The sequence below is a fragment of the Nicotiana tomentosiformis genome, chromosome 1 (assembly GCF_000390325.3).
Source record: "Nicotiana tomentosiformis chromosome 1, ASM39032v3, whole genome shotgun sequence".
Lineage (NCBI taxonomy): Eukaryota > Viridiplantae > Streptophyta > Magnoliopsida > Solanales > Solanaceae > Nicotiana > Nicotiana tomentosiformis.
This window is the reverse complement of record NC_090812.1, coordinates 8,246,602-8,261,001: the sequence shown is the minus strand read 5'-3', so window position 1 is coordinate 8,261,001 and position 14,400 is coordinate 8,246,602. Positions and strand designations below refer to the sequence as shown.

Here is a 14,400-nt window from a genome sequence, read left to right as displayed (position 1 = left end):
TGTGCGAACCTGAAGCTACATAAACCAGATAGAAGAACCAGTTCCAAGTGTCTGTCTTTTATTCTAGTTCAATTGTAGTAGGGCTTTTCAAATTGTACCTTTCAACTTTATCTAGATGCAATTGTATTAGGTACTCTGGGTATTCAAGTTAGAGTTAACTTGAAGTTATCGCAACAATTAGAGGTTGGTCGCCACAACGGGATTAGAGGTAATCCTTAAGTTTACAAAAAGTTTTGTAAATGTTGTTTTGGCTCAATGATTTAGTGAAGTGTTGGAGAAAATCTTACTGAGTAGTAGGTCGTGGTTTCTTCACTTTTTGAGCCGGGTGTTTTTCACGTAAAAATACTTCTGTTCTTTACTTTCCACAATAGTAGTATAAGGAATACTTAGAAGAACCAGGTCATTCTATAATCAATGCACGCGAAAATTGGACACCACACAATCACCCCACTATTGTGTGGCATTGAAGTATAAAACAATAATTTGTATCAGAGCAGGTTATCCTTGAAGAGGCTAACACCTTAGAAGAAGATCAAGATGAGTGCACCACCTGAAAACTGGGAAGGACAATCCACTGTTAGGCCACCACTCTTTAATGGCCAGTACTACTATTGGTGGAAAAACAGGATAAGAGATCACATAATAGGAGAGGACTATGAGCTATGAGATATTGTCACTGATGGTCCACTGGCTACCATAAAGATAAATGCTGAAGGATTGGAGGTGCCAAAGACAAGAGCGGATTGCACTGCTGAGAACTTGAAGAAATGGGAGAAGAATGCTAAATCCAAGAAATGGCTTGTTTGTAGACTCGGTCCACATGAGTACAGTAGAATCCAAAGATGTAACACTGCTAAGCAAATTTGGGACACATTACAAGTGTCTCATGAAGGAATACTTCAGGTGAAGAGATCTAGAGGAACTCTACTGTATTCTCAATATGAAAACTTTGCTATGAAGGAAGGAGAAACCATTCAAGAGATGTACACAAGGTTCACTACACTGACAAATGAACTAAAGTCTCTTGGAATGATTATTCCTGAAGAAGATAAAGTCGAGAAGATACTGACTAGGGTTTTGCCTATCACTTGGGAGAGCAAAATCACTGTTATTCAGGGATCAAAGAATATTGTTACTCTCCCACTGGATGAATTAATTGGAAATCTCACTACCTATGAACTTAGGAGACAAATCATGAAAATGGTTGTACCTAAGAAGGAAAGGAGCTTGGAACTCCGAATCATTTATGGTTCTGATCTAGAAGATGATGAAATGGCTATGATCACCAAGGACTTCAAGAAGTACATGAGGAGTGGAAAAGGCTCTTCAATAAGTAGAAACTATAGCAAGTCAAAAGCTCTTGAGAAGCAAACCAATTATGGTTGCTACAAGTGTGGAAAGACTGATCACTACATCAAGAACTGTCCTTTATGGGAAATTGAATGGAAGAAGGAAATAGCTGAACGAAGGAATATGAAGAAGGAATAGGTTCAACCCAAGAAAAGTAACAACAAAGGATCAACCAAGGCTATGGTCGCTACTTGGGGAGAAAGCTCAGATGATAATGAGGAGGATGAATAAGCACGTATGGCCATTGGAGAATCTGATGAAGAAACTGAGGTAAGTGTAGTTCATCTCAAAGACAAGATTAAATTGTTATCTAAAGAAAGGTTATATGAGTTACTTCTAAAACTAATTGATGAATCTGAGGACGTAAACAATGAAAAGGAATAGTTGTCTAAAGAATGTGTGATTTTGAAGGCTAAGTGCAAAAAACTGGAACTTAGGGCTAGTGAAACTGTAAGCGAAAGTACTGTGTTGAATAACCAGGTTCATGCGCTTGACTCAACTGTCCTAGATCTTAGATCTGAAAATCTAAAACTGAAATTAGGAACAAGTAAAAAGATAGTTGATTACACACAACTCACTCTAGAAGAAAATATAGGAAAAATAAAAGATGAGTTGTATAAAAGGGATGAGCAAGTAAGAATCCTAAAGGAGGATCTAAGCAAGGTCAATCATAATCTAGACAGAACTTGTAAATGGAACAGGTCCTCCGATGCACTTTCATGGCTACACGAACTCCATAGTAGCAACAGAAGAGGACTTTGCTCTGGGAAACTGGCACCTAAGTGGGATCCCAAAAGCAAGTACCTCACACTTCCTGAGAACAAGATTTGCATACACTGTGATCAAACAGGTCACTATAAAAATGAATGCACTGTAAAAGAAAAAGGCAAGTCAAAAGAACAAAGAATTTATTCAAGGGAAGAATAGGCTACCGAGTTAGGCTAAAAAGAATTTGATTCATCCTTTTCCCTATAGAAAGGGACCCAAACTAGTTTGGGTTCCTAAGACTAACTCCTGATTTCCTTTTGCAAGTCCAAGTGAAGGGGAGCTGCCAAATATGGTACATGGACAGTGGCTGCTCAAAGCACATGACAGGAAACAAGAACCAATTCCTTTCACTTGAGAACCTTAAATGAGTTAATGTCTCATTTGGAAATGGGAATAAAGGTGAGATCATTGGGGTTAGAAAGGTAGGTAAGACTGATTCTCACTCTATTGAGAATGTCTACTTGATAGATGGACTGAAGTACAATCTAATAAGTGTATCACAATTGTGTGATAGATGTAACATAGTAGCATTCACCTCTACAAAATACTTTATAATTAATCTTACCACTGACAAGATAGTTTTACAGGGAAAAAGAGTGAACAACACATATGTTGTAGATTTGTCCACACTTTCAAATAATGAACTCACTTGCTTAAGTGTGTTGGATAATGATCCCCTCTTTTGGCACAAGAGACTTGGACATGCCAATCTAAGTCAATTCAACAAACTAGTCTCCAAGGACTTGGTGATAGGACTGTCTAACATTAAGTTCAAGGAAGATAAAGTTTGTGAGGCTTGTGCAAGGGGGAGCAGGTAGTATCAATGATAATCAATTATTTTTGTGCTCTAACTATTTGTTGATGCTTCTTAGTTGACTAATATCATTAGATTGATAAATGATGCTTAACTCCATGATTGCATCTGAAGTAGCCTCAGTGGCCATGAGTAATTTCTATTAAAATCTGGTTATCTAACATAATTATGTAATTTTTCGATGATGGCAAAAGAGGGAAGATAGGTTATGCTTTTTACTTTGGACTATGATGTTTATAACCTAATGTACATGGTCCTTGATGATTTGTGACTTTAAAATGGAAAGTGTTCTAACATTGTGTTGATGTTTAGCTAAGTTGACACAGGGCCTATGCTTATGAAAAGCACAGAGTTTGTCATCATCAAAAAGGGGGAATTTGTTGGCCCAAGTGAAATTTGTTTTGATGATTGACAAAAGAACTCGAGCATGAACCAGGTCCATACACAATATACACAGGCACGGGCAGAATAGAGCATAAGGAATGCACGTGAAGGAGATAAGCTTAAGTTGTTATATTTGATATCCCCTAATCGAAAAGGTTGCATAAATGATAAGGAGAATGACTCATTACTCGAAGAGAACTTTATCCAAGATAAGGGTGGAGTTAGAAGTTGAAGATAACTAGAACTCTTCCACCAAGGAAGAGTAGCATTAGAACTCTAGTTATTTCTTATTTTACTAACTCTATATATTGCATGATGTTCTCATTCTACAGCGACGCACAAACGCTGAAGTTAAACGTGAGTTGAGAGTAAAATAGCAAGGCATTTTGCAAATAATTCGAACCTGAAACTACATGAACCAGATAGAAGAACCAGTTCCAAGTGTCTGTCTTTTATTCTAGGTCAATTGTAGTAGGGCTTTTCAAATTGTACCTTTCATCTTTATCTAAAGGCAATTATATTAGGTACTCTAGTATTCAAGTTAGAGTTAACTTGAAGTTGTCACAATAGTTAGAGGTTGGTTGCCACAATGAGATTAGAGGTAATCCTTAGGTTTGCAAAGAGTTTTGTAAATGTTGTTTTGGCTCAGTGATTTAGTGAAGTGTTGGAAAAAATTATACTGAGTAGTAAGTCGTAGTTTTTCCACCTTTTGAGCCGGGTGTTTTTCACGTAAAAACACTTGTGCTCTTTACTTCCCGCATTTACTATTTCCGCAACAATAATACAAGGAACACTTAGAAGAACCAGGTCCTTCTATAATCAGTGCACGCGAAAATTGAACACCACACAAATTACCCTTATTGTGTAACATTGAAGTATAAAACAACAAATGGGTACATTTTCAAATTCAAATAATGAAAAGCTACCAAACCAGTTGTGACAGCTATATGCCTTAATATGAGAATATTAGTACCCCCTAATTATAGGGGGGGGAAATAAATCTTGTTTCTTTCTGCTTTTTCTCTTTTATCGGGACTTCTGCTAGCGTGAGAAAGCAATGGCAGATGCACCTTAAATAAATTAGTTTCAACTGAATCATTCTCAATGTGGGGTACAGATATTAATGTGAAAGTTACTAAAATGTCAAAATTGTACATTTTGTACTCGTAATTTTAAAGTGCAAAACTTTCAAAAAAAGAATTTTAAAAATTGCACTCATAAAGTTTAAACCACGTTCAAGCATGGAATGGAAGCAGATAACTGATACTGTCATTGGCATTGATAAATTATTTATGGTGCAGCAACAAGGGGGTTCAAAGAAAGAAGTCGATATTCAGAAAGTCGGGCAAAGTAATGGATACAGGAAAAATGACATTGTATAACCGCTCTCAATATGTAACAGCTCAGCCGCTAGTGATATTATCCGCTCTGGGCCTAGGCCCTTACGGGTTTAAAATGCGTCACTAGAGTCTAGGGCTTGTTAACGTATATACCCAACATCCCTCTTGTGTTTTGCCGATGTGAGACTCTATCTAAAGTGTGGGGTGTTACATACACCTCCTCTTATGGACTCAACGTCCTCGCTGAGGTTTGCCCCACCACATGGGATTCATCTAGACTCAGCACTGAAGTTTGCCCCCGCCTAACCGGGATTTACCTAAACTCAGTTGAATTCTGACCCACGATCAACAAGGCTGACACAAGAGTGGCTCTGATACCATCTTTAACAGCTCAGCCCGCTAGTGATAATGTCCTTTCTGGACCTAGGCCCTCACGGGTTTAAAACGCGTCACTAGGGTCTAAGGCTTGTTAACGTATATACCCAACATCCCTCTTGTGTTTTACCGATGTGGGACTATGAGGTTTGCCCCACCAGGTATTCCCCACCGCATGAGATTCGTCTATACTCAGTACTAAGGTTTGCCCCGCCTAACCGGAATTTGCCTAAACTCAGTTAACTCTGACCCACCATCGGCAAGGCTTGCCCCACCAGGTTTGCCCCACCGAATGGGATTCGCCTAAACTCAGCACTAAAGTTTGCCCCGCCTAACCGGGATTTGCCTAAACTCTCTGCGCCTAGGCTCTCACAGATTTAAAACACGTCACTAAAGTCTAAGGCTTGTTAACTTATATACCCAACATCCCTCTTGTGTTTTGCCGATGTGGGACTCGGTTTAAAGTCTGAGGTATTACACAATATAATAGTCAAAATAAAATATTTTTTTGTGTGTATATATATACATTATGTATGTTATATACAAAAACTATATAATTTTTATACACATTAGCTGTAAAACAGTAAAGATGACAATGAACAAAAGAGCACACAATGCAAGGGGCAATGTTCAGTAGCCAAAAGTTTAATATGGATCTGCATATTTTAAGAGAATACAGAGAGAGGAAGATACGGTCCTTTCATCTGCAGAATTGAATCTGAAGTATCTTCGTCAATACTACATATTGTACCTGTCATGAGGTAAAAGGGAGAGGATGTCGAAACCTTACCATCAAAAAGAAAGTTGTTGAACCCTCAAGGTGCTAAAAGGCGGCAAAATACATTACTGCAAAGAGCAAGTGTTAAGATTGTAACATGTCAAAAAGACTAGTTTGATAGTCTTAATATGTAAATATTCGGGCTATTAGCTTGCTGATAGGCATTTCAACAGCTGCATATTTTTCAGCGAAGTTACCTTAATGGTGAGCCGTGGCAGAGTTAGTGTTTAAGGGGGAAAAAACTGTATTCTAGCTTATTTTTGGCAATGTTTGGTTGTACTAATAAGTATTTTCGTTACCACAAACTTTCTAGTTCAGACAGGTGAAATGTCGAACAAAGAAGCCACTGGCCAAACAAACTTTCTGGAATTTGTCACTTCCATGGACGGACAGACGGGACCACACGTACACAAAAAGAAAGTTAGTTCATCTTTCGGAAGCTCCCTTATGAGCTTCCATAATATCGACAGTGATCATAACATGGATATGCTGGATTTGAAGCTATACGCTTCTCTTATCCAGAAGCAGATGATGATGCATGGCTCCAGCATGATTTGGTAAAGAAAATGGAAACTAGCAAAATATATGTAAACTTCAATCTTTCTTCCCGCTTCTGCTTCTATAAATCATACATGGAGTCACCAAACCCATCAACATTACTTCAAAGAGAGCCAGTTCACCTCATAGTTCCAAAGTACTTCACCATATTTCAGTTCCTGTATAATTCTACAGAGTAGTCTGTCTCCAAAGCATAGTTACGCTCCAAATCTTGCTTGCCTGGGAAATATATTCTTCGTTCAGGAGTCGTATGACACGTTGAACACTTACAACCAGTTGGTATCCACTCAAGCAGGGAACCAACCGGCCAATCATGACCATACCAACTCCAAGATTCTCTTCTCAAAGGCAAGTAATAAAGAAAGGACAGCAAGACAGAACAAAAGTATTTACAATGGTCGTTAATAAAGGTAATTATCATGTATAATATAGTCTTCGGCAAACTAACGGCATTCTCTGTCTTTCGATAGGAGGAAAACAAGACTAACTTACAGCATTACCATTGAACAATTTACACATTCCAGCAAAACAGAACCAACAAACCTACTGGCACTGGCACTGGCAGTGTCTATTGTCCTTCCCAAAAAATGTTCTCCAAAAACCTACCGATTAAAAAAATAAAAAGTTATCCAAAAGACACCCTTTTCTAGACACTTGAAAGCAAAGCTTATGTGACTTCCATGTCAATAACCTTCAATAATTGGTTTCAACTCCTATCATGTTAATACCCCCTGAAAAGTTAAGGGGGAAACTAAGAGGGAGGGGGGGGGGGGGGGGAGGGCATGTTTGATCTCAGTTATCCTAAATGAACTGCAACACATCACAAGGCAATTCACATTTCATGAAGAGATCCAAATTTCTACTTCCTGAAACAACAAGAGTCTGAGAAAAGTGACTCTTCTTTGAAACAGACCCACGAATCCCTATATTTAACAATGTTACTATTACCATTCAAATACTAACATATCAAAAAGAATTTGGGACCCAAACTCTTGTATCTTGTAACCTAATAATGTATAGAAAATAAGAGAATGTGGCTCATTAGTGTCGTTTCTTACAGTTGCGAGGTTTGTGTAACATTGTTCAGCCAAGGCATTTAGATAGTGCTCTGGCACTGCTTGATACAGAATACAGATGTAATGGCTGTGTAATGATATGCAGAGAATGCATTTAGAAACAGAACATAGAACAGGCAGGTCTCCGATCACTCTCGTGACAAGCCAGAGTTCATCAAAGAGTAAGTTTTAATCGCATTAGTGCTTCAGCACAAGTAAATGGCTAACAGTTTGTCACTTTTGGAATAAATCTTACCTCATCTTTTCTTTTACCTGTTCTCTTTGAACTGTCAGCATGCAACCACGATATGCCCGTGTTATAATTGTTTTTCTAACACCAGAACATAGCATTTCACATTAGCCTTACTAAGAAAAACCATAGCTTATCCCATTAGGAGCAGAACAAGCTACCATAACTTTAGCGCAAAACAAAACAAAAAATCCTGAATGTGCAATAGCGTTTCAAGCACTGGGGTATTGCATTTGAATAACAGCAGCATAATAGCCATTAACCATGTTAAACATGCACTACAAACTACTAACGGATCCAATGTCAGAAACTCTGCTCTAAACGCACCAACAACAACAACCACCCAGTATAATACCACTAGTGCGGTCTGGGAAAGGTAGTTTGTACGCAGACCTTACCCCTACCCTAGGGTAGAGAGGCTATTTCCGATAGACCCTCGGCTCCCTCCCTCTAAGAATTACCCACCTTGCTCTTGGGTTGACTCGAACTCACAACTTCTTGGTTGGAAGTGGAGGGTGTTCACCACTAGAGCAACACACTCTGCTCTAAACGCACCGAGTTAGATAATTAATGCAACAAGTATCAGGCAATGCTAGAACAAATTCATAACAAAAGTTGCTATACCAACGAACTAATAAGTAATAAGGTCCTGCTCTAACCAATTCTACATTAAATACCAAGAGGAGGGGAAAGGGATATTCCAGCTCACAAAATATGCAAAATTAGCTTCACCCATACATCGCCCGAGTATGCATTCTGCAATTCAATGCTGCAAAAGATTCACCCAAAAAAGGCAATTTTAGCATTCATGAGCTGGCATTCTCTTAGGCTTCTTATGATTCTTCTCTGATAACGCCTGCGCAAAAGCCTCCACAATCCTCTGCTGCGATTCGAGTATCATCTGAGTTCTTTTCATTTCCATTTCCATTCTCATCTCTTCCAACTCTCTTGCCATGTCCATCTTCATCCTCTCCATTCTCACAAATCCATCCCCTAACACCTTTATTGCCGCCACCATCTCCCCCATCAGGTCCTCCTTTTTCTTCTCCCTCACTGGGCCCACTCCTTCACCAGCAACCCTTTTCCCCATATCAGCCTTCTTCACAAACCCATCCCCCCTAAACGTCTTACCAGGCCCAAAATTATTTGGCCCAAAATTACTAGGGTTTTCAACTCCAGAATCCTCCATTCTACTATATGGTTTCGCCATTGGCGGAGCTGCTCCGGGCATCCCCGGTATCCTGATACGAAACCCACCTCCTCCATTACTCACAACCCCTTGAAAACTACTACTACTCCGATTATTACTAGTGTTCACATTGTTGTTACCATACAAATCTCCTATGAGTTTAACACTGTTTTGACGGTAATCTTCAACATCCTCATCAGCTTCTTCATCACTAGAAACAGCATTAGGACCCCTTTCCATTGCATCCATACGCTTGAAAAGGACCCAAGCAGAGCAATAACGGTGGGATCGAACGCCGCCGTAAGGAGCAGCGCGTTGAATTTCAGTACGGTAACGTTTCCGAAGCTTCTCCATCTTGTGACGGCACTGCACAGCCGTCTTCGGCGGATCAACACCAGGGCATCTAGCAGCAACATCGTCAGCTACTTCCTGCCAGTGATTAGCCCGGAGATTTCCCCGGCTTAGGGAATACCACTTGTCTCTATAAGCATCAATTAGGGCTATTGTCTCGTCGTGAGACCAGCATGGCGGCGGAAGACGGCGCGATGACACCGCCACCGTGACGTTGGCTGAGGGTAGTTCTGATTGGGAGTTTGAGAAATGTTGTGTTGATGAAGATAGAGTCGCCATTGTTGAGATAACCCTAACACACAGAATTACTTATGTATTGAGATCAATTAGAAATTTGTAATGATGTGGGAAATTATTTAAGTGTTGAGATGTATTAGATGTTGGCGATGGGTGGTGGGAGGCGGAGGAGAGCGGAGGCATAATGAAAGAAAGGTGATAAGTTAGGTTAAAAGGAGGGTTGCGGCTGATGTGGAGATCTAGAAAGAGGGGGGAGAGGCCACCGCTAAAGGTGGGTGAGGGTGCGGGGGAGGCTAACGTGCGCGGAGGGCGTAATAATGTTGACCGGGTGCTGTTGCGTTCGGCGCCCACCGCCCAAAAGGCAGAGGAGTTAAAAATAATTTGAATGGGCCTTTTGGCGTTTCTTGTGGGCGGAGCTAGACTTGGCGGCGACACACTCTTCTCTTTAATAATTTTGCTTCGATATTGTCGCGTGATCTCTTCGTTTTTCGTTAATCTCTTTTTCTCCTTTAAGATTGGCCTTTGAGCTTAGTCTTTTCAATTGCACGGTATTGAGCCAACTGAAGTTTCTTAGCCCCTTTCGATTGTTTGAATGGGAGAATTCATCTCTCTCATTAAATTCACCGTAATTAAATACATTGTTTGATTGCTTGAATGAGGCAAATTAATCTCCTCATTAAACTTAGCATAATTTATAGTAAGACTATTTGGTTGTAATTTTATACCATCTTATAAGTAATATTATGTGAAAATGATGTATTATTGTATGTGGGATTGAATGTGAAAGAATAAAATATGTATTAGCAATCTAAGTATTAGCTTATTCAAAAACAAAAGTGTCCATAAAGCAAGTAGTTTTTATTTAATGATAATTCATTCATTATCAATCACTGCGTAATAATTCATGCATTATTATTAATCACTGCATAAATAATTTTTGTATTATTAATTTTTGCATTGTTAATTCATGCATTACTTGTCTTCAAATGAAATGAACCTTTTGGTATTTCAAAAATTCTAAAGACTCTTTTTCAATATTTGTTTTGTATGTATCTAGAATTTGATCAAAGCTTAACATTAGCACTTGCACGGTTTTCTGATGTCTATCTTCGGATCCTACTACTCCGCATATTTGATTGAAACATTTGTTAATAGAATGTAGTTGTAAAATAGTTCTGGAGAAGAAAACAACGTATAAACAGAAATGTAGAAAAAATAGAATTTAATTCGAGCTCATTGAATTCACAGTATTTCCTTAAGAAACTTAATCCCCTCTTAGTACCCGAGGTTGTGGATTATTTCCTCTCAGGATAGAACGGATTACACAGTGGTGTAGTGGTACTTTAAACCCGAGTGTTTCAGCGAACACAATGAACGGTAGCAAATCACACTTATTGTTGCTTTGTTTATAGTTAAAACAATGCATAAAGGAAGAGGAGAATTCAGAAATTTCATAAGTAAAATTTGAAGGAATGGTCTACTATTTATAGCCATCAGGTTGGGTTTAAATAAAGAGGTGCAACTCTTCAGAGTGACTGTTGTGAGTGTTTGCGTAAGAACGGCTATTACGTAAATGGCTAGTTATGTAAAGCAAAACGGGAAATCAAAACGCTGAGTAAAATTAATTTACCGTTACAAAAACGACTAACTTGGATTAAAATAATATTATGTTAATCTTAATATTAACAAATAAATTTGATCCAAAAATTAATCAATCAATCGATCATTTGTCCAAATCCAAATCCAAATACAAATCTGAAGCCGAGCCGAGCAAGCGACGACAACGACGGCGCGAGGCTTGCCTTCTTCATAACTCTTTAAGAGCTAGAAGAAGAGCAATTATATATATACCCATCAAAAGTCTTTTCCTCCTCCAATATGGGACAATGTCCCTTTGTCAATGAGGGAAACTCAAATATTTTATTTTCCCTTCATTTCTCATTCACTCTCTTTTAAGCTAAACCAAGCTTAACTCAGTAATCCCCCACATGAATGGGGAATGGCTATATCACGAAAATATGCATGAAAACTGTGCGATTCGCAAGCAAGGATTAATCGCATCTAGATAAGTAGGTTTCCTTTTGAACTTTCCGTAGTGAACTTATGTCGGATATACTCGGTCAATCGGTAAATGTAATATCTTTGAACCGTCGAACTTTGGTGTATACCTAGACAACCATAAGTCACACAATAAACCTTTAACCGTCTTTGGTTCTCACTGTTGTGTTCGTTTCAGCCATGAACATCGCGTGATTTCATAAGTGCATAAAGAACTGGCCTTACAAAATTCTCCTTGAAGCGGCTAGCACTTCACACTTACATAGATGATTCCTAAACGTGTCATCCCATAGATACACTATTTGATATACCCCGTATCAAATTTAGAAATCATTAAAAATCTTAATGATTTATCCTTGGTACTGAACATTGTCTGATCACCAGAATGGACCAAAATTTTAGTTGACAATGTTAAACCGTCATTAACGACTTTGTTTGATCTCCTTGAACCTAAATCTTGGGATCTCCAGTCTTCTAGGTAGAGTTACCGCCACAATAACTTGTCTTCGACCATAGTCCCATTCCTCTCGATGATTTCTCAACTACCTCTCTAGTTAGGCCTTTCGTAAATGGATCCGACACATTATCGCTTGACTTTACGTAGTCACTTGTGATAATTCCTCTAGAGAGTAATTGCCTAACGGTTTTATGTCTTCGTCGTATATGACGAGATTTACCGTTATACATAACGCTCCCAACCCTTCCAATTGCCGCTTGACTATCACAATATATGCATATTGGTGCCAACGGTTTGGGCCAAAATGGAATGTCTTCCAAGAAATTTCGGAGCCATTCAGCTTCTTCACCGGCTTTATCTAAGGCTATGAACTCAGCCTCCATTGTAGAGCGGGCAATACAAGTTTGTTTGGATGACTTTCAAGATACCGCTCATCCACCAATAATGAATACATATCCACTGATGGACTTAGAATCAGTTAAACCGGTGATCCAATTTGCATCATAGTATCCCTCAATCACCGCAGGATAATCATTGTAGTGCAAAGCAAAGTCCTGGGTATGTTCTAAATACCCCAAAACTCGTTTCATTTCCATCCAATGAGATTGAACTAGATTACTCGTGTATCGACTCAATTTACTTATAGCACAAGCTATATCTGGTCTTATACAATTCATGATATACATTAAACAGTCCAACACACGAGCATAATCCAATTGTGATATGCTTTGGCCTTTGTTCTTTGCTAGTGCAAGATTCAAGTCAATTGGAGTCTTTGCAACTTTAAAATCTAAGTACTTGAATTTTCCAAGTACTGTCTTAATATAATAAGATTGTGACTCCACACATATTTGACATTTCGATTTGTCGCATTCAAACTTAGGCAATACTTCTAAATTAATCATTTTTCGCAAGGTTTTATAATTGACATGTCCCAAACGTTTATGCCATTAATCATTTGACTCGAGTAAGTAAGAAAAAGTTGAAATTTTATTATTCTCAACGACCATTACATTCATTTTGAAAAGGTCCTCAGTGAGGTAACCTTTTCCTACAAACATCTCATTCTTACTTATTACAACCTTATCAGATACAAAATCGCACTTAAACCCATTCTTAACGAGAATGCAGTAGAGACTAAGAGTCCGTTTGGACATAAGAAATTTTTCCCTTTTTTCAAAAAAAAAAATACTTTTTTTTAAATCAGAGTTTGTTCATAAAATTTTTAATTTTCACTTGAAGATGCATTTTGTAATTTTTTAAAATTTTGAAAAACTTCAAAAAGTTATTTTTCAAAATTTTCACTCAGATTACTCACAAAACTTCAAAAACAACCAAAAATTATATCCATGTCCAAACACAACTCTAATTTTCAAATATCATTTTCACTTGAAAACTTTTTTCACTTTTGTTTTGGAATTTTACAATTCTTATGTCCAAACACCCACTAAGTTCTTCCTAATTTCAGAAACATGAAGGACGTTGTTCAGAGTCACCACCTTGCCAGAGGTAATTTTCAGAAATATCATGCCACATCCTTCAATCTTGGCCGTTGCAGAATTTCCCATAGAAAGCGTCTCTTCGGGTCCAACGGGAGCATATGTAGCAAATGCTTCTCTAACAGCACATACATGGCGAGTGGCTCCAGAATCAATCCACAATTCCTTAGGATTTCCCACCAGATTACATTCAGACAGCATAGCACACAAGTCATCAATATACTTGTGCTTTTCAACTATGTTTGGTTGACCCTTCTTCTTGTCTTTCCTTGGAGCACGACAATCTGCAGATTTGTGTCCAGCTTTCCCACAGTTGTAGCAATTTTCTTTAAACCGCTTCTTGCTTGGGTTGCTTTTTGGTCCAAAAGCCTTCTTCCTCTTTCTATTATTTTGAGGAGCATCCTCAACAATGTTTCCTCCCATTATAATTGAGTTTCCACGACCTTTCTTTTCAGCAACTTTGTTGTCTTCTTCGATTCTCAACCGAACAATGAGATCTTCAAGCGACATATCCTTGCATTTGTGTTTCAAGTAATTTTTGAAGTCCTTCCACAAAGGAGGCAACTTCTCAATCATCGTTGAAACTTGGAATGCTTCATTGATGACGATACCTTCAATGGAAATTCTGTTAGTAATAATAATATAATTAATACTTTCAACATAAGTATTAATTCGACTAATACCTTCAGCAAGGAGATCGTGAATAATCACTTGCAATTCCTGGATTTGGGTAATAACAGACTTGCTATCTACCATTTTATAGTCCAAAAATTTAGCGGCAACAAATTTCTTCAACCCGACATCTTCAGTTTTGTATTTCTTTTCAAGCGCAATCCACAGTTCCTTTGACATCTCCACATTACTATAGACGTTATACATATCGTCCTCCAGTCCGTTAACAATGTAATTCTTGCATAAAAAATCAGAATGCTTCCAC

At 38.4% G+C, this 14,400-nt stretch overlaps 3 protein-coding genes across 3 annotated transcripts; 1 reads left to right on the top strand and 2 right to left on the bottom strand.

Annotated features, from left to right (window-relative positions):
- Positions 1-537: 537 nt before the first annotated feature.
- On the top strand, positions 538-1,488 carry LOC138898762 (uncharacterized). The gene is made up of 2 exons (XM_070184879.1): positions 538-576; positions 703-1,488. The coding sequence occupies exons 1-2, from the start codon at positions 538-540 to the stop codon at positions 1,486-1,488; spliced, it is 825 nt and encodes a 274-aa protein (XP_070040980.1).
- Positions 1,489-8,274: 6,786 nt separating this feature from the next.
- Positions 8,275-10,006, bottom strand: LOC104089669 (trihelix transcription factor ENAP1). The gene has a single exon (XM_009594613.4). The coding sequence runs from the start codon at positions 9,489-9,491 to the stop codon at positions 8,472-8,474; it is 1,020 nt and encodes a 339-aa protein (XP_009592908.1). The 5' UTR covers positions 9,492-10,006; the 3' UTR covers positions 8,275-8,471.
- Positions 10,007-12,395: 2,389 nt separating this feature from the next.
- On the bottom strand, positions 12,396-12,869 carry LOC138898709 (secreted RxLR effector protein 161-like). Its single transcript, XM_070184823.1, has one exon. The coding sequence runs from the start codon at positions 12,867-12,869 to the stop codon at positions 12,396-12,398; it is 474 nt and encodes a 157-aa protein (XP_070040924.1).
- Between the last annotated feature and the right edge of the window lie 1,531 nt (positions 12,870-14,400).

Bases quoted from the DNA above. Each gene is read 5' to 3' on its own strand.
- LOC138898762 (XM_070184879.1), top strand. From the start codon at position 538: ATGAGTGCACCACCTGAAAACTGGGAAGGACAATCCACT. The intron at 577-702 runs GTTAGGCCACCA...GCTACCATAAAG, and splicing joins ACTGGGAAGGACAATCCACT to ATAAATGCTGAAGGATTGGA.
- LOC104089669 (XM_009594613.4), bottom strand. From the start codon at position 9,491: ATGGCGACTCTATCTTCATCAACACAACATTTCTCAAACTCCCAATCA.
- LOC138898709 (XM_070184823.1), bottom strand. From the start codon at position 12,869: ATGATTAATTTAGAAGTATTGCCTAAGTTTGAATGCGACAAATCGAAA.